At 32.1% G+C, this 20,268-nt stretch overlaps 1 protein-coding gene across 8 annotated transcripts in view; it reads right to left on the reverse strand.

The window, feature by feature from the left end:
- Positions 1 to 13,392: 13,392 nt before the first annotated feature.
- LOC148614239 (glutamate receptor ionotropic, kainate 2-like) overlaps positions 13,393 to 20,268 on the reverse strand; it is a 95,045-nt gene continuing 88,169 nt past the window's right edge. For all 8 annotated transcript variants that reach the window (XM_088588212.1, XM_088588214.1, XM_088588211.1 and 5 more), the window contains 7 exons: positions 19,552 to 19,764; positions 18,354 to 18,914; positions 17,140 to 17,365; positions 16,549 to 16,814; positions 15,458 to 15,727; positions 14,608 to 14,697; positions 13,393 to 14,260 (listed from right to left, as the gene is read on the reverse strand). In XM_088588212.1, coding sequence (XP_088444338.1) covers positions 14,674 to 14,697; positions 15,458 to 15,727; positions 16,549 to 16,814; positions 17,140 to 17,365; positions 18,354 to 18,914; positions 19,552 to 19,764 — 1,560 coding nt within the window. In that variant the 3' untranslated portion in view covers positions 13,393 to 14,260; positions 14,608 to 14,673. The remainder of the gene's footprint in view (positions 14,261 to 14,607; positions 14,698 to 15,457; positions 15,728 to 16,548; positions 16,815 to 17,139; positions 17,366 to 18,353; positions 18,915 to 19,551; positions 19,765 to 20,268) is intronic.

Here is a 20,268-nt window from a genome sequence, read left to right on the forward strand (position 1 = left end):
ATAAGTGATCTGCTAATGTGGAACCTTCGTCCGGTTGAAATCAAAGATTTATGGTACTTACTTAATATAAAAGCAGCCGAATGCAAAAAACCAATGAAATGTGCATAACGCAATTCTGAACAATATAAATGACCCAAAGGCACTTGCTATCTTAGTAAAACTGTTTTTCGCCTTAATTTTGTTTAAGAATAAACAAGGTAACCAAGATTCTATCGGAAATCAGAAAAATGTAATCGTGGATCAAAAACACCAGACATGGAAAACAGACACACCCAATAAAGAACATAAATATAACCAAGATAATAGATACAAAGTAACAAAAGTAAATGGGCTACTCTGACTCCACTCAAAAACCGAGAGCGTGGATCAGGTGCCCCAGTAAGGAAAGCGATTTAAGGGTTTCTTTCAACAAAATTATGATTATTGCCACTTTATCGTATTTATGCTTGTAACCTACCGATACTTAACATTTACGCCCGGTTCCATTGATTTCACTTTTTGTAAAATCATTTATGATTGAAACGAAGATAAAATCTCCAGCTTATTTTAAACAGTTATAGATCCACAACGATCAAAATTGAATAAGTACTAACGTCAGCATACTAAAGAGTTATAAAAGGAACCAAGATTCTAGCGGAAATCGAAGGAATGCAATTTATGTAAAAGATCGGACAGAAACACACACAACAGAGAACACAAAATAATTAAAATAATACCACCTAGATTTGAGAAAGTTATATCAGAAACTAGCCTGAGTTTTGCTTTTCTGCAGTGAGGACTAAAAAGGACTAGTAAGTCTGTATAATGTTTAGAAATAATTCTCATTAGGCTTTAAAGGTAAACTCTATTTACATTGACATGCTGGTCAATAGAAGCACAATAACCACCTGTACACAATAGGTGATTTAAACTGTGCGAATAAGTGGACCAAATCAAGTAAATCTCATGTGTTCGCTTATTTTTGCATTCTCTGCAGAATTAAAAAAGGACCTTGCAAAGGTTTTGGATATAATTTTACATAAAATGAATGAAGGGGATGGTATGCCTTAACAATTTACTAGATACACTGGTTTGTCTGTAGTCACAGGGAAATAAGTGGTGACATTGGGGTTAAATTTGTCGAAAGGTAATGATGAACCTTAAGTTAACTGCACATTTGTAGCACTATAGGAGCGGATCCATGATTTCATGTTATGGCGCGTTAATAAAATACGTGTCAAGCGAAGTGAGGTAAACAAAATGTTGGTGGTAGAATTTGCGAAATACCAAGAATTCGTACAACAATTTTTTATCACCAATTTTAGGGCGAAGCACGCCTACCACGGCCGTCCACGGATCCTTTCTTGCAGATTCGAACAACAGACTTTTGAACTGAGGAAGAAAAGACATTTTGACTCGAAGCAAAATAAAATGATATATAGTTACTTGAACTAAAACAAATGTCACAATAAGATTGACAAAAATAAGACCGAAGGACATTTTGATGGCCGTAGAACATCAAAGTGCCTGGGTTAAATTTTCCTGATGAATAATTCAATATTGTTTGCTGATTAATTATCAGGTTTATTTTAATGATGATACCAAAGCAACCTTGATTATGTTGTAACATATATCTAGGTGTTGACAACTAATCGATATTCCTATGTGGTTGTATTGACAAGTTATCAATGTTTTGACAAAATTTGATGACTTATCTAAATGCTATAAATTTCACATTGCGATATAGCAATAATACTACATATTTCATTACAAACTGAGATGCTATGCTTTCTGAAACATTTTGAATATTAAGACAAATGAATTGTGTAACCCGACTAACAAGTTAGCCTTACTGCAAAGACCCACTTGAATTGAAGTTTCATTTGACTGTCATATTTTAATCCCGAAAAATAAATAAATAAATAATAATAATAAAAATAATAATAATAATAATAACAACAACAATAATAATAATAATAATAATAATATTAATAGTAATAATCATCATCATCATCATCAAAACAAATCAAGACAAAACAAAAACAAAACACAAACAAAACAAACAAACAAAACAAAACAAAAACAAAACAAAACAAACAAACAAACAAACAAACAAACATTCACACTTTTCACCATTTTAAGAATTAGCAGTTAAATCCATAGAGAGTCCGTCCAATGATTTAAAAAGCATATGTTCTGATATCACCATGCTCTTTTATATTGTGACGTTATTCTTGAGACTAACATTTTGTGAAAGAAAATACAGTACAATACAACAGCCATGGTAAAATAACACAACGGGTGTTGAACATTTTGTACTTGAATCCTAGGTTACTGCCTCCAACAATAAATATAATATTGGTATGTAACTGTTACCGTTTTGATAATGTTTGTTCTTTCAAGTGGCAACGTGAAGGTCAAATTCCTCATAATTTTAGACATAAATGTCACTTATCCAACTAGAAACATTTATGTATATTATTTCATGCAGACCAATTTCCTAAGATGATCATCTTTTCACATCTGTCAAATATCAAAATTGCTTCATACAGTTGTTTTAGATCCCTTCGTTAATGATGAGAATTTCGATTCTTTTATATATATCAAAGTAAACGCTGGATCTACATTGCGTCATTATATATATTTGGTAACGTTTAAAAGAATGCGTTATATATATTCTTATATATTCTGACGGACATTAGCTGATGAAAAAGATATACATAGCACCATAGTGATGCTTATTTGAATAACGCACTGCACACATTTATTTTACAACGTTGACATATATGTGCATGCTTTAAGCCACATTAAGTTCCTGTCAGTATGCTTTTTTGTGTTTAAACACTGAATGTTTTATTATCTAAAAACAATTTTCGTTTTCACAAAACAACGTTTTAGAATAATTCAGTAACTCTTTTGCGACAATCGGACTCCTTAATATAATACCGTCTCATTTTAGTTTGATGTTAATTCTTATTTTTTTCTTGTATTATTTGCAATGCTGATATACCCGATTTTGTTAAACCGAACTGTTTTATTATATTTCATGTTTTTAATAAGGAATGCGAAGCCTTCTATATTGATGACCATCTCCATACATTCAAGTAAAGGAACAAACCTCTTAAAACTTACTGTATTATTAGTATTCAAATACAAATACACGTTGGGTAAAGGGAAGCCTTCTATATTGATGACCATCTCCATACATTCAAGTAAAGGAACAAACCTCTTAAAACTTACTGTATTATTAGTATTCAAATACAAATACACGTTGGGTAAAGATAACAATGAGCGTAAACATTAAGAGTTATTCATCCAAATATCGAAAACAAAATATTGTCAAAATGAAAATCAAGAAACAAACCAAAAACAAACACGTACATAATTCTCTGAAATAAAAGAAAAAAACAAAACGAAAAAAACAAAAAACAAAACAAAAACAAAAACAAAAAACAACAAAAAACAACAAAAAACAACAAAAACAAACAAAAACAAACAAACAAACAAACAAACACAAAAACAAAACAACTAACAAACAAACACAATTATAGAAAAGCACTTTACACCACAGATGATCTCAAAGAAGTGATTGAATGTTTCGTCTATAGTTGTTAAAGAATAACCGCATTATTTTTTTCGTTGACGCAGTTATTGAGAAGAACTCGAGAAGTACGAAGCTATACATGGTTCTTTGTTCTGTCATTGTAATGAAAAAAAAATGTTTGTTGCTTTGTACTCTTCAAAACCAGTTGAAATTGGGACAAAACGACGATGAATTACCAACTTTGTAGAAAGTGTTCTATAAGTCGTTAACTTTCTGTCAGAGAAATGTTGTTATCAAGACAAGGATAATTCCTTTCCTTTTCCTTGACAGCGTCAAGGATAATTTCACTCCAAATTTAAAACCCAATGTCATTCAATCAATGTTAGCCATGGCTTACTTGATCTATTTATTACTGAAATAACCTATTGTGAAACATCATAATCCGTAGGGTTACTTCAAGATTCAAAGCATGCTTGCCTCTGAGGGGATGTATTGAATTCGTCTTTATTATGATTTTGTCACATGTAGAAAGTTAATTGCTGATAACACCTGATATTATCAATGATATTTGAAGTTCATAAATGGTTTTGATAGGCTACATTTTTATTAGTTTGATTCTGTTTTTTTTATGCATATGTTATGACTTGTTTTGAATACTGAAAGACATTTATGCCGTATTGAAATTGAAATATATGATCATGTTGGCTGGCTTGTAGTTATGGAATTTAAATTTAATGATACCAGGTATAACGTCAAACTGGAGCACCTTGCGGTTAAGTCTAATATGATGCTAAATTGCATTCTGAAAAAAGAGCCAGCCAGCTCACATCCATTATAAACGATATACCTAAAATATACTTATATATGTCTTTGTAAGAATTGGTTTGTGTTCGCGGAAATTAAAATCAGCGCAGTAGGATAACGTTTGTTTGATATAATAAATAAAATGTTGTTCTAAAATTGATTAAGTGTCAATTCATTCCAATATGTTGAAATTGCATGTTCGATGTTTCATGAATTTTATTGTTTATTTGTTAAAGTGCCAGTGATTCATTTCCTCTGGGACTTTGGTACTGATACGGAAGTATTATGAAACAGTATGCTGTGCTATTGAAACATTTCACAATATGCAATACTATCAATGATATAACTCACTGCGTCCATCGTTTTTCGTTATTTTGGTCATTTGATACATAATTCAACGGAATTGGTTCATAGGGTGTTTCTAACACTTAGAAATCGATGGTAAAACAAAACTATTGACCGAACTTTACGACAAACATGATGACGTTTCATTCAAAATTGTGAACTTTCCTTTCATCTGTGGCAACATCCATTCAGCACCTGCGTACGGAGTATTCATATCACAACTCATACGTTAAGCCAGAGCTTGCCAAAACGACGTAGACGTTTTGTATCGCGCTAGGATTCTAACAAATAGGCTTCTGAAACAGGGTTATGTTGCTACAAGATTGAAGTCATCACTACAAAAGTTTTATGGTCGTCATCATAAACTCGTGGATCGTTATGGTGTGACCATCTGCACCATAAAAACTCATTTATTCAACGTCATAGTTTTCCTTTCCTCGTTTGTCTACCCCGGAGTTGACTTTTTATGAGCAACTAGGCGTGTGTTTCCAAAAAAACAGAGGATGCTTACCCTACCAGTGTACCTGGTCCATACTCCCAGTTTTTAGTGGAGTCCGAGTTATAAAGAATAATAATAAAGAAAGAGAAATATCGTGAAGTAGTTTGCTTTTCGGAACGACGTCGAGTTTTGAAAATGTGATTTACTTTTGTGCCGTAAAAAGTAATATCGTAGGAAGATAAATGACTGACTCTAAGTTGTGCTAGATTTCCCAAGATCATAATGTTCCCTCAATGATCCAAGCTGTGTACTAATTGTTACTTTAGTATTGAATAGCCATAACTCACCCGGGACAAAAGCACGCTTCTTGTGGTTGATTAATCTGGAAAGAGGAAGATTCAATTATTTTAAATGTCTTATCTCTTTTGTCAATCGGCCTTGAAAATTAAACGTGTTACAACTTATTGTTCATTCTACAACAAAGAAGCTAATTAAATGATATTACACAAAATGGTATTAAGGAAGGATAGTGGCGAATACAAATATGAATACTTGTTTGATAAATGAATATATCTTAGTGAATAAGCATTGGATGTTTTTCTCGCGATGCCCTCTTTTCGACCTAAAACTTAAAAGTAACTGAAATGAATGAGCTAGCGTACATCGACAGCAAAGTTTTTAATTGTTAAATAGATGTTTCATTGCATGTAAATAGTGCATACTGGACAGTGTTTCAAGGCAATTATTTTGCAGTAAATTGGTTAAACCTGATTTAGTTTTAGTGTTTTTTTTATTTATGTAGTAAAATATACGTCCATCTAAATAATGTTGTTTCTTTGTAATTTGTCTTCATTTGTCTGTAGAGCAAACTTTGGAATCGACTTGGTTTACTTGACAAAGTAGCAAATATCTTAAGTCGAAATCAGAAAAGTCGATAATTATAAGAAATAAAAATAAAAACTAGGTGAACAAATGATCCTGCATTCAATTTAAACAAATAAATACGCTCCCGAAGGAAGCGTAAATGATTGTATTATCGACTTGGTTTCCCAATACTTATGCCCTAAAAAGTATCAATATGCGGTCTTGCACCTTCGTTCAGGAGTTACAAAATGGCATCATGACAATTCTATTTTCGTGTATAGTTAAATGGGATTGAGAATCAAACCAGTCTCAGAAAAGAAAACATTCGCGGCCTTTGATAATTAAATACAAATAACATTATATCTTTATTTCCAAGCTATATATGGCTGAAACATCCACAGAGTTATTAAAACAATTGACGTAACGTCTTACCCAAAATACCATACGAACGTATAATGATATACATTAGAAACAGACAAACAGACTGGGAAATTTGAATCGTTTTATAGTTCTAAGTAGAAACGTGGTTTATATTAAATGGTATCTACTTACTCCTACTCGGCGAAATATGACGTTTACATATGTTATTCACTCCCTTCCATTACGAATCAACGTAAACACTACAATTATCGAGCATTGAAATCACAGCTTTCTTACATTCACAACTAAAGATTGTTTTTTTAACATAAAAAAAAAATTTACAAATATACTCGAACATTGCCTTACTGTATGGTATTCTATGAAGCAACAAGCTTTGAATTAATATTCCCACAGGTTATTGACAAATGATACACTAGAAGTACGATTTTTATCTTCAATGAAATGAATAGTTATTTCCTCGTGTCACCACGAAAATCGAACATACTGAGTAATTCTGCAACTTTATCTTTGAAACAGATTCTATAACATTACGTCTCTAAACATTTATGTACTCAAACCTGTACTTCGCGACCACCTGTATTCAGCGCACACCTGCCTTAAAATGTTTGTCCAAGTATCTCTATGTAGTGCATTTTATACGTAAATAACCTATTTATATAGATCACCTGCTTAATGTGGCCAGGGTTTTTCTCCTGCTTTTTAGAAGGTAATTTTAGACAGATTTACTGCAGTTCATTGCCTCAAAGATAAACAGAATTTTCATTGCTGAAGGAAAGGATATTTTTAATACTTAGTTTTTTAAAAAAAACCACCGCTTAAAAAAATGCTTTTGGGATATCTATTTGTAGAAAAAAATTCTGTAGAGAATTTAGTAAGACTGCTTATGTGTTATGTGGACATTTATTCAAGAGAGTTCGAATAAACACAGAAATTCAATAACAATGTAATGTAACGATCAATATTTTATTGATGTTATACAAACATGTTATGCATGATTGAAAAATGAAAGCTAAAACAAAACAGAAATAGAACACAAACCCGAATCAACCATGGAAAACTTATGTGACAATTTATATATCAAAATATAAGCTTTACTTTGATGTATTCATTACATATCTGTCGATGATGTCTTCAATACTCTCATCAATTCTCCAAATTTCGATTTATTAGCCCTACATTATCGAAGAAAGAAAGAAAGAAAACACACCCAGACTCCCAAAACAAAATTTAATGAAAGAAAAACTAAACAAAAAACCCAAGTACTTATAGTTATATAAACTAACAAAAAAATTAACCACGAAGTAAACAAAATTTTCTCTTTGTTATCGAAACTTTCTACTTCTTTACATTATATCAAATAATACAGTGGAAAAACTAAAGATCCTAGAGTTTGTTCGGACAAAAATGTTAAAGCATATTTTAAAGTCCATTTCATCACTTACTGAAACATCCTTAAACCCACGTATTCTACAGGAAGTTACGATATTTTGACAAACAGGAATAAGTTTACCACTTTCACAGTAGTCAAACAAGTTTGTTTTAAAAGTAAATCAGCTATTGAAATCATTGGAATACTTGCTATTCTCGTTATATTGCTATAGAGAACAGAAGCAGGGTTTTGCAACGAAGTTTATTGCAGCAAGTCATCTTTATCATCTTGGTCCTGCCTTACACAATAAGAAAGCCATAAACGGTCTAATGTGTACTAAGTTACGATTAATCATGTTCTTACTCGCAGCTTTGGTGAGAACTAACTACTGACAATTCGAACCTAAACATGGTGCTTGCTTAATGGGTTTTAACGCATGTACTTTTGTTAATGGAAAAAAATATTTTTAAGAAATAGTACCATCAGCACAATACCATACATATGCTGAACATGTTACTTGTATTTGCTTATGCACGTCATATTTATTTGGTCAATTGTTCAGTTATAAAGGATTTGTGTTTCACACGATTTCAGACGAGATTCTCTGTTTTTCTTCCCATACATTATTCCAAAGAAAACCTTTCCATGATTTACTGATTCATGATTCCATTATTTTTCTGGGTTAACATTATAGCTTTGATTCATGTAAGGCATGACTATGAGGCCTTTGGTCACAAAGCAAATCCATTAAACGAAATATGGCCTTCTCTTTCTGACTCATAACATAAAATGTGATGGAACTAAACTCATACGTTATGGCAGAACTTGCCGAAACTACGCAGACTTATTGTATCGCGCTAGAATTCTAACAAATAGGCTTCTGGTGCAGGGTTATGTTGCTACAAGTTATCACTACAAAAGTTTTATGGTCGTCATCATGAACTCGTGGATCGCTACGGTGTAACCATCTGCGCTATGAAAACTGATTTGTTCAACGTGTCATAGTTTTCTCGTTTGTCTACCCCGGACTTGACTTTTTATGAGCAACTCGTCGGGTGTTTCTAGAAGAGCAGAGGACGCTGACCCTGCCGGTGCACCTGGTCCATGCTCCCATTTTTTTAGTGGAGTCCAAGTTGCTGATTCGGTTTTGTAACTTTGTATGTATGATTTTAGTCACTTTATGTTCTTTGTTGTGTATGTCTGTTTTCCATGTCTGGTCTATGTCCCTGGATTACATTCTTTTGATTACCGCTATAACCTTGCTTGATTACGCTTACTCTTGATTCTATTATTTTTCTGGGTTAACGTTAGAGCTTTGACTCATGTAGGGCATGACTTTGAGGCCTTTGGTCTCAAAGCATATCCATTAAACGAAATATTGTCATTTCTTCCTGACTCATAACATAAAAAAGTGATGGAACTAAGTGGTAGAGTCTTTATTTGAGCAAAACATGCAAGTCTCATCCAAAATTATTTACTAATAGTTACAACTTGATTTAATTGATGGGTACTTTGGACCTCGATTTAAGATAGAAAATCAGTCAGGAATGATAAATCTAATACCGTATATAGTTTGTATGTCAAGTTTAGAGTATATTTTCGTGAGCAATTAAAAATTGCTCTGTAAAATGTCGTAGGAGTAGTATTTATTTTATATCTTACTTCTCATGAGCACGATCAGAAGTCTATTCTGAATATTTTGAATCAATATACTAGCATTTCACATGATTAACACCAATAAATACATTGAAAATTTACCATGTAATGATATTTGTTTGTTGAGAAGTCTTTTATTATTCTGCTAACCTCAAATACAGAGAAACTTGTTATATGGAATTACTTTTAATTCCGACTCAGAAGACACTGAAAAGATCTACAAAAAACTGGTTTCACACACACACACACACACACACACACACACACACACACACACACACACACACACACACACACACACACACACACACACAATAATAATAATAATTAAAAAAGGGACAAATACAGAACTCAGTCCCAAAGTGTTGATAGGATGTTGTCTGTAGACATTGCAAGTTAATAACCATTTGATAGAACCGGTTCTCTAAAAGATTAGGGCGTGTTTTTTTAAATCATCTAATAAGTCTACGAACTGCTTCTTGGTCGAGGATTTCTAGTCACAGCCAGAATTATTTATTGGAAATCTGTTTCCCTATAAAAAATTCATATCGCTATTATTTCCAATTAAAATTGAACAAAAATAATGTATTGTGTCTGACTTCCTGTAAAACCATATTGCGAGGCTGCTAGTGTTTCGTTGATCAATACAATATCAAGAAAATCAAAATTTATAACCGCATTCTAATGCTTAACTTTTTGTCAAACTCAACATCTTGCTATGATTTAGAATTAGCAAGACAAGCTTTCGTTGAAATCACATTTCAACAGTAACAAAGAAAAGAGTAGTTAGAACATATTTCCCTTTGATGTAATAAATGTGTCAGCTTTACACAATTTGTGTTTTTTTTCTTAAACATTTTCTGCAATATCAATATCTTAATGGTGTAAACTTAACAGCTTTATTTGATAATAGAAAAAAAGTATCAAACGTCAGTTAGGGGACAGTTCAGATATATCAAAATCCAAGTTTGTGACCTGACCGTCTTAACAGAAAGACCATCTACATACACAATTTAAAAAACTTAATACAATACATTTACATATGAATTCTTAGGATAAAGAAAACAAAACAATACACAAAAAATAAAACCAAACAATCAAATGATATCGCCCTCTAAAAAAAAAGACGTGAAAAAAAACTGAATGCGACATCAAACGCTCCTTAAAGTAGAGCATGGCATACTCAGCTGGCGACGCCAATTACATTGCAAATGAGAAAAAATCCGCTGAAAAAGAATTCAACGAAGCGATTCACAGTTGGGCGATATTATTCAAATAAAAAAGTTTCATGATGTTAATGAAGTAATCAATTAGGAAATGATGAGAAAATATCTGCAATAGATGAAAGATATCATTATATTACATCGAACAATATAAACTAAGAACACTAAGCAGCTGACCTTGTTCTTGATATCACGTAGCAACAAATCATGCAAAACTCAATTGACCCAGCGTCTGAAACTTTCTTCAAAATCTTAAACTTATATTGTAAATCTAGTAACAATTACCTTCGCACCATTAAATATGAAGCCATAAGATAAAACAAAAAACATAAACAGACAAACAAACATACCAAAACACAAATATGAAAATACAATACAATAGCAAAATCTAAATAATTTCAACCAAGCAAAAAGCCATAACAACCCTGCAAAAAATTGTTCCAGTTCTGACATTTTACAATTTTATAAGTTGTATTTTTATACTTCATGTCAGTTTGTTGAACTTTGATTTCGTCAATACGAGGGTAATAGTCTGCTCTATCACATGGGTCAGAAGGTGTCTATTACCCTATTGTGAAAAGCTGAACTGGTTCTAGTAAAAATTAGGTACCAGGTCAATCTAAGTCACACATCTTATTGACATATGTGTTTGTAAGCAGGGAAACGGTCCACCACCGATACATTGAAAAAAGGTCCCAAAAGTGGTATCATCCACAATTTACGTTTACAGTTTCAATTGAATGCAAAATTTAAAGAAAATAAATAAATTTTAATGAGGAAAATAATAACAAAAGACAAACGTACAAAACTTATTGTTAGGACTTACGTTAAAAAAAATGACATTTCGTATAATAAAATAAATAACATATAGCTTAGAGGGTGATAGAGAGTCTGTTACCCCTTGAAAATACACTGTCACCCTCGGCTACGTCACGGAGTGACAACGATTTATATGGGTAACAAACTACTCTATCACCCTTTTATCTATATGTTATTTATATAGTATAACCCGGCCATCTCAAATAGACAAATTTAGAAGCAAAAGTATGCATGGCTTGAATTTTGATTTGACTCGTTTAATTCCATAAAACTAATCCTTTAAGTTGGCAAGTTGGTTAGAAAAGTTCAATTTTGTCCCCATGTAAAGTGTTTGTATGGAAAGACTTTTCAGTGTTGCATGATTAAACTTCAAACTTGTAAATTTTCAAATATTTATAAAGATTCCTTTTACATGACCCCTTTCATTAGGTTCAAACATATTTCTTTGACAACAGGCTAATTAAATGGAAAGAGACAGTATCCAAGGACGACTAGATTTAACTTGTTTTACACATGAATTAAATGTTCTAGAGTTTTTGGTACGAATTGCCTTATTTGGTTATTCACGAATTTGATTGACAATAATATTTCAGAAGATGGTTTCGTATTGTTGTGGTCATTGAGTGTTTATATGAACATTAACCACACCATTTTATCCCCTTTTCAGAAAACCCCTTAAAATATGTCTGTTTTACTGGTACGACTTCAGAAAAAAAAAAAAAAAAAAAAAAAAAAAAAAATAAGTGAAAGTTCCAGATGTCAACTGACAACATTTTGAAACATTAGGTATTGTGTTTCATAGCTGACGATATTATACATACCTTAGTAATCTAATAACTTCCAAATATACAGTCTCGCTAAGGATAACTTTAACCATTAATCTAAATTGCTGCCGGAAAACTTGACTTTGTCAAACGTTTCATTCCCCCGTAGGTTTTTGCCAATCTTGAACGTAGTGTTTTATGATTGAAACCACTCATTAGTTTGGTTACAGTGTCATCCTTGGAGACCAAGCCGATGATGAGAATTCGGTAGGTAGTTTATCTTTCTTAATCACGTTGTCATAGCCAGACTAATCGTGTGTTAACCGGGTTAGGTTTAGGTACAAAAGGTTGTGAAAAAGGCACGTAAAGTTGTACAAAAGAGCGTTAGATTGATGGATAAAACGTTTTTTAATTATAGTTCTACAAAGCGCATATTTGTATTTTTCATATGAGTTGTCCACTTGTTGTGGTACAGCCAACATTAAAAACAAAAAGAAAAAAAAGAAGAAGACGAAAAAACCAGTGAATTGAATAGTTATGAAAAAAGAAAAGAAAAGGTCATTTTCTTAATCGATGTTTCGAGTAGTATGTGGTTATCTGTTATAAGTACTTAAATAACAAAAGACAATGAAGATGTATGACTATAAAGTCATAAATAATTTATAATTATACTTAAACTAAAATCAAGGTATCTTTTGAAATAATTATTGTTATACAATTGATTTTGTTTTCTCGAACTATAGTATGATCAATATTTAGCTTGACATCATAAAAACTTTTAATTGGAAAGATCATCTCATTTTTTTTCCAGTAATGTAACCTAAAGCTGGTACTGTATGTAAACTTTGAGATCACGTTCAAACTTTATGAAAAAAGACTTATATACATTATAGATGAATTTGTTTGGGGCAAACGTTGGCTCAGGAGGCATTATTACAAAATCTACAAATATGAAAGACAATGTTCTGGTCCATACACCGTGTATTGAAGAAATTTAAGTCATTTGCTCATTTCTGTTTTCGTGTGTGACAATCTTAAGTCTCTCTTCGTTGCATATTATTTCTGTCTCTGTGGTTACTGCCATATCTCTGTCATATTACTTCGTCTCTGTCACATAACATGCGAATATTGAATTTCGTTTTGAAGTTTGTTTTACACTTGGTTCGCGTCAAACGTAGTCTAAAGGACAAATGAAAACAAGCACATGAGTGGCATAGTTTTATTTTTAAAAATCATGTCCTCTTCTTCGAAAAGATTCGAATGATCAATATGCATTGGTTCATAAATATTTATATTTAGATCAAAGTAAATGGAATGATGAACGATATGGTTACATTGACAATACATAAGGATGGTAAAATGCATTAATAAAAATATACGTCATTTTGAAGGTGCACTTTAACTATCATACACTGCAATTACACACCGAAAGTTTAAATTTGACAATAAAGACAAGTCAAAGGAGTCCATGCGACGACCAAGGAATGATTGATGGAAGGCCAGGACGGTACGTTGTTCTTTTAATACAGTGCTGAAACTTTTTGTCAATTTTTTCGCTGTTTCCTTAAATCCGCCAAACTGTTGTTTCGGAATGCATGAGGTTTTTGGGTGATAGACTGAGAAAGAAATAACATCAAAGATTTAAATATGAATCAAATTTTTAAAGTTAGAAGGCATGGTAAAGAATACAAGAATTGCTAAGGATATTTCATACCTATTTCAGTTATTCGACCTGCTTCTTTTCGTTGTTGATAATATATAATATCTAAAATCAAGATGTGCATGGACTCCAACTATTACAAATATGTATGTTATTTATGACTGCGGTTTTAAAATGCTATGGAAAGTTTTGCATGAACACAACCATGTAATTCTTGGGTTACTCCTAAACCTATTAGTCATCAAATCAAAAAATCTTTTAAAAATCTGTAACATTTGTTAATCACATTCTTCAAAACTTGCTACTTCAGTCAGAAAGGAATATCAACCGGTGTCAGAAAAAATAATATCATAGCTGCCATCATAAAAATCCGGATCCATGTTTCTGCTGGTTGTAAGTACCTTTTTCAAATTCTGAAAATTGAAATGAACTTTTTGTATAAACATGACAATGATCAACTGTAACATTTCATATGAAATCTTTCAACAGTTTACATGACAAATATTGATTTCATTTTACGTAATTTGCAAAGTTATCTCTCCAAATCAGATGTACAAAAGAAATCAAACATTATTATTTGAAATGAAGGTCAATGCATAATTGACGATATAGTATCATTGCCAGTGCATAAAACTGATAATATGCATAAATAAAAAGTAGATTTCTTTTGACAGTGGAATTTATCAATAAAACATTTGAACAGATTGATTTTACCAAGTTTTGACCAAGAAACTATGAACAGATTTTGAAATATTCTCACCAGCTTCACATATCCTTCTCAAAGAAGCCAAACAAACTATTTTTCTCCACCACTTCAAAAGAACCTTTAACAGGAACTCCAGCCAACCATCTGAAATATTGTCAAAAGTTTTATATATTTGAACTGGAGAGGGAAAGCAGACATGTCATTTACGATCACTATGCACATATTGGTATTATTTTATTTGTTTTTGGTTGTGACGCATTTTCAAAAATCGACAGTCAAAATAGTTTAAATTGTATAACAGAGACAATTCGAAATCCTTTGTGGATCTTGCGTTAGTTTCTGACTTTCTATCAACTTTACTAAAGCGTCTCAATGTTGATCATGTAAATTTAACATGAAAAAATCTCAGTCTTACTTACATTTGCTCTACATTTACGTATGTGTTCTGCGCTAGTTCATTATAAGACAAGGAAAATCTTTACAACATGTTTTAAAATGGTTTACTCAAAACATCTGCCAAATATAAATCAAACGATCAAACATCGAAATGTAAAGAGTTTTTGCGTGCATAGATGCACTTGCATATAAGATGAATAATTATTTATGCTTCGAGAGCGTGTATATCTATATGTACATTTTGCACCAAGAGGCCAACGTTAATCGATTTTATTACAAAATATAGCCATAAAGTGTCAGCACAAATCGTATTAGCTCAAAAAGGAAGTCTGAATGATAGAGTTCACCATTATTTGTAGTTACTCTTCTTTTCAATTTAAAATCGATGAAAACCTGAAAAAAAACCTTTCATTCAATAACATGCGGAACTCTCTTCCTGTCACTGTCACGAAACAAGAAAGTATGTCTCAGATGCTTTATATATCAGTTTGAACAAAGGTTTTCATACCTCTTTTTCGCCATTGTACACGGGTAAATAGCCAGAACTGCCTGCAGCACGGCTACTCACATCTCTTCGAATATGATTATTCGGCTGGTAGTGTATGGCTTGTAACTGCACTCCTCCATTAGGTAAAATGTCAGTTGGCTCTGATTCATCGATTACACATGTCTGTGGAAACCTGTTATCGTTAGATCCCGCTTTTCGAATTTTCTTCGATGAACCGTGGCATTTCAAAGCAAAACGTAGTTCTTTAGCCATTTCTGAACACATTGACTCCTGTAAATGACAAGGCAGCATAGTGTCATTCAAACTTAAAGACCATTTCCAATGCAACATAGATTTATAAGATACAATTTTTTTGATACATTATGGAAGCTTTCATGGGTTTAATACTACATTACATCTCAAACATCTGATGAACAATCATAAATAAGAAAGAACTATTTTGTCATAACCAGAAATATTCTAATAGTTATATTTAATGAGTCATACGTCAATGAATTTCAAAACCCGAAAATACATTATTTTAATTATTTGATGTGTAAGAAAATATCATAGAAAAAGAATTAAGATTCCCTGACAGTGTCAACTGACGATATAGGATTTCAGCTTATTTATTTATTGTGCTTGTTTTCCGCCTCCAATTTCAAAGATGGAAATAAGATAAATGAGTTTGTCGAAGTTAATGGAAAATTTCTCAGATCTACGTATTTGTTTCCTTATCTAAAATAAGTTTTCCATGGTTGTCAATTTGTGATGTTTTGCCTGCCTTTCTGAGAGATTTTCTTGCTTTCCTGATCGAAACATGGTAATAAAATCAACAAAACTGAGTGGAATAGTGACACGTTTCTAACACGGATGAACACTAATCTGTCTTCATTGTCTATTGGTATCAGCTAATGTCAGACTAGCCAAAAGAAAGTCAATATGAATTTTATATTTGGAAATAGTATTTGAAATTATTTGACACACAGATACGGTCTGGTAGTTGATAATAGAATCAACGTATTGATGGATATCTTAAATAGGAAATCATTTGTGGGAACAGAAACACATTTCAAATGAGCAAGTTTTAGAATTTTACAGAATAATCTTACCCTATCTTCTTTTGCATTTTTTCTGGTTTTTACAATGAATTCTATAATAGCTACGATCACAGATAATGAAAGGCCACCCATCAGCACAACAAATATTCCACCAACATTGTACACTCCCAGAGGATTGGCTTTTCCTGCGGTGGTACCACTATTTTCTGCTTCACAGTTTTCCGTGCCAGTCCACCATTTATCGTAAAGGGCTTGAATTTTGCCCTCTTCTTGGAAATGTAAAATGGCCATGGAGAGTTTATCCCTCAGTGGAGATCCTATAGTATATGATATATTATCAATAACCAGTACGGATTTAAAACCACGTGCTATGTATACAAAATGGACACCGCGAGACATTTTATACGTAATTGCAATGTATGAAAATATGATTTACATTTACAAGATTGCGAATACAAATACATGTATTCTTTAAAAACAAATAGTGTCTATTAAAAAGTATCTGAAACATTTGAACAACAAAAAATGTTGTTTTTCATTCCTTATCAAAACTATAAGTTTATTAATTTCCTAATAATACTTGCTGAAAATACGAACGATATGATGTATAACAAATATGATGTATAAAGTAGCATGCTTTACCCATTGGTGTAGCCATTCCAAAACCTTTCGAATCGAGTAGACCGCCTACTTGCATGAGATTACAGTTTTGTTTAGTTATATAGTCTATCCCCGTTGATTCCATGAAGAAAGCATATCCTCCTTCTTTCACTTTTTCTATACCCTCATCTCCTGATTTTGTCATCACAGTGTGCTCATTTAGTTTCATGTAATTCCACATTCGTTGAAAAATTTCGAACTGAGAATTCTACATCAAAAGAAATTAAGTTTGATGAATTAACACGTCCCCAAACGAACTATTACAATATGAAGATTAAGGTATTGTCTACATTTAAATTGAAAGTTAATGGTTCACTTTTGCATTTCGAATTATCCTTTGCCTTAAATCTTTTCACTCTATTTGCTATAAAATAAAATAGCATTATTCAATCTGCCAAATGAACAAGACCAAATACTTTGAAATATAAACTACATCAACTGTGATATAATCTTTTAAGTGTGTGTTTTTAAACTATTGACCAAACATTACGACAAACGTGATGACTTTTCATTTAGAATTGTCAACTTTCCTTTCATCTGCGACAACATCCCTTCAGCACCTGCGCATGGAGTGTTCATGTCACAACTCATAAGTTATGTCAGAGCTTTTTGTATCGCGCTAGAACTCTAAGAAATAGACTTCTGGAACAGGGTTATGTTGCTACAAGATTGAAGTCATCACTACAGAAGTTTTATGGTCGTCATCATGAACTCGTGGATCGTTATGGTGTATCCATCAGCACCATGAAATCAGATTTATTCAACGTCATAGTTATCCTGTCCTCGTTTGTCTACCCCGAACTTGACTTTTTATGAGCAGCTCGGCGGGTGTTTCTAGAAAAGCAGAGGACGTTTACCCTAACGGTGGATCTGGTCCATGCTCACAGTTTTTAGTGGAGTCAGAGTTGCTCATTTGCTTTTGTTATTTTGTATGTATGATTTTATTTACTTCATGTTATTTGTTGTGTATGTCTGTTTTCCATGTCTGGTCTTTGTCCCTGGATCACATTCTTTTGATTACCGCTATAACCTTGGTTCCCTTGATTACTCTTTTATAAAGCTGACATTTATAACCTGTTTGTCTACCATGTCGGTTTATGAACGTCAAAGATTTTAAATCCGCTCCCTTAACCTATGTAGCATGAAGCTGCTACATGTACAAAAATATTCATTGGCACATGACAGAATATTCTAACCTTAAAGAATGCCATGGTAGTTCCGTCATGGCGAGTACCATATTTTATTTCAGTTTGTTTGGCTAAATCTTCAACGGTTTCAATAGGCGACACCATTCGCTCAATTGTCAAAAAGGCAGCTAGGTTAGCAGTATACGATGATATGATAATTAAAGTAAAAAACCACCAAGTAGATCCAACAATTCTAGTCGAACACGCTCTTGGGTTAACGTCTGAACCTTGTTGCATAAGTGTTCCTATCGCAAACCAAAAACTATTAGATAGATTAAAAGTGTTCTCGACTGTATCGGAATCTGGAATGCATGGATGAGGGTTGTACCACTCGTACGGACTAAATCGTGCCAACACGAATATACTAAAACTCACTGTTAGATACGCTGCAATGAGATATATCCATATTTCCATTGCTAGCGGATTTAAGAAAGAAAATAATCCTGGTTTCTCTTTCTTTGGCATTTTGAATAATATACTTATTCCAAGATTAAGGAATGGTTTTGAAAAATCTACATATTGTTCACGTTCATAGTTTATTGTCAATGCCGCCATGGACATGTCTGCTCTCTGAAAAGAATTATATATATTTAATACTTGATTCCAAAGCTGCCTAAAAATAGTTACCTGTGGATATTTCTCCATAATAAATGTATTATTTCAAAAAGTATAAGTTTCTGTAAAAAATGCTTTGAGTTTCTCATTTCTGATATTAATTTAAGCACCATAATAATTGAATAACACTGTTCAATTTAAGAATAAGCACAATATAATAACTGAAAAATAAAATTGAGAATGTTATAAAAAAAGTCATATTGTATTGACCTATTTATTTGACCGATTTATCATTTTCGGTCTTTTCGGATACATATCTAAGTACAATAATATTTTTACTATGTTTCCTGATCTTTATATTCTTTACTTAAACCATTTTTGTTAAAAGTTTTTTATTTGACTAATAAAGAGCATGTAAATGTGTTTCAAAATTAGGAAGCCGATGCTGAGTTTCAGTGGATCATAGGTACAAATTTAGGAAAAGTAATGTTATATATACCCGAAAAATAAAAAAAAAAAGAAGTTTATTTACTACGTATAAAATACATTAAATAACATAGCAACAACAGTTTGCTTGATTTTATCAAGCATCTACATAGCTTTTGAGCTTTATTTACAATTTCGTTATCACGTGAACACACTACAACAATACCTTTTCAATAAGTTCTTGAATAATGCCATTCCATCTATTCGTTGTTTTGTCGTAAGAACCATATACTTTGTCCGGAACTATCCGAATTTCGTAATCAAATCCGACGTGTTTTGCGATTTCCTTGAGTAAATCAACACAAAATCCTTCATACCGGTCGTTTCCCTTTAAACCACTACGTTGAATGTTTTCTTTTTCGGTGACATACGGAGCTTCCTGAAAAATACGTCGACTTCAAAGAAAGTAATCTGTAATATAAGACAATTACCTGTTGAAGCTGCATTTCATTATTTGACATTCTTGGTAAATAAAAAAGTTGTTTATTTCGATTCCATACAATTACCGATTTTGCTAACTGAAAAAAAAAAAAAAAAAAAAAAAAAAAAAAAAAATGTAATGATTCAATCAAATACTGCCTATTCCAAGTTATAGATTTGAAAAAAAAATATTAAATGTTTTCTTGGTGAAACTTCCAGATTAGTTTTTGACTGAAATAAAAAAAAACAAAACAAAACAAAAAAAAAAAACAACAAAAAACAAAAAAAAACCAAGATGTGAAACACCAAATGAATGGCAATGAATGACAATTATATCTAGTATATTGTACAACAAATACTTCATTAGGAGTACATGGCGAAAAAGTAAGACAAATGTATTACAAAATTTGAAAGTGTAAATTAGAATATATATAAGAATTTTATAACAATTTGCTAAGCACTA

Source organism: Perna viridis, chromosome 6 (assembly GCF_037379345.1).
Source record: "Perna viridis isolate PV_CMFRI_1.1 ecotype Kerala chromosome 6, ASM3737934v1, whole genome shotgun sequence".
Classification (NCBI taxonomy): domain Eukaryota; kingdom Metazoa; phylum Mollusca; class Bivalvia; order Mytilida; family Mytilidae; genus Perna; species Perna viridis.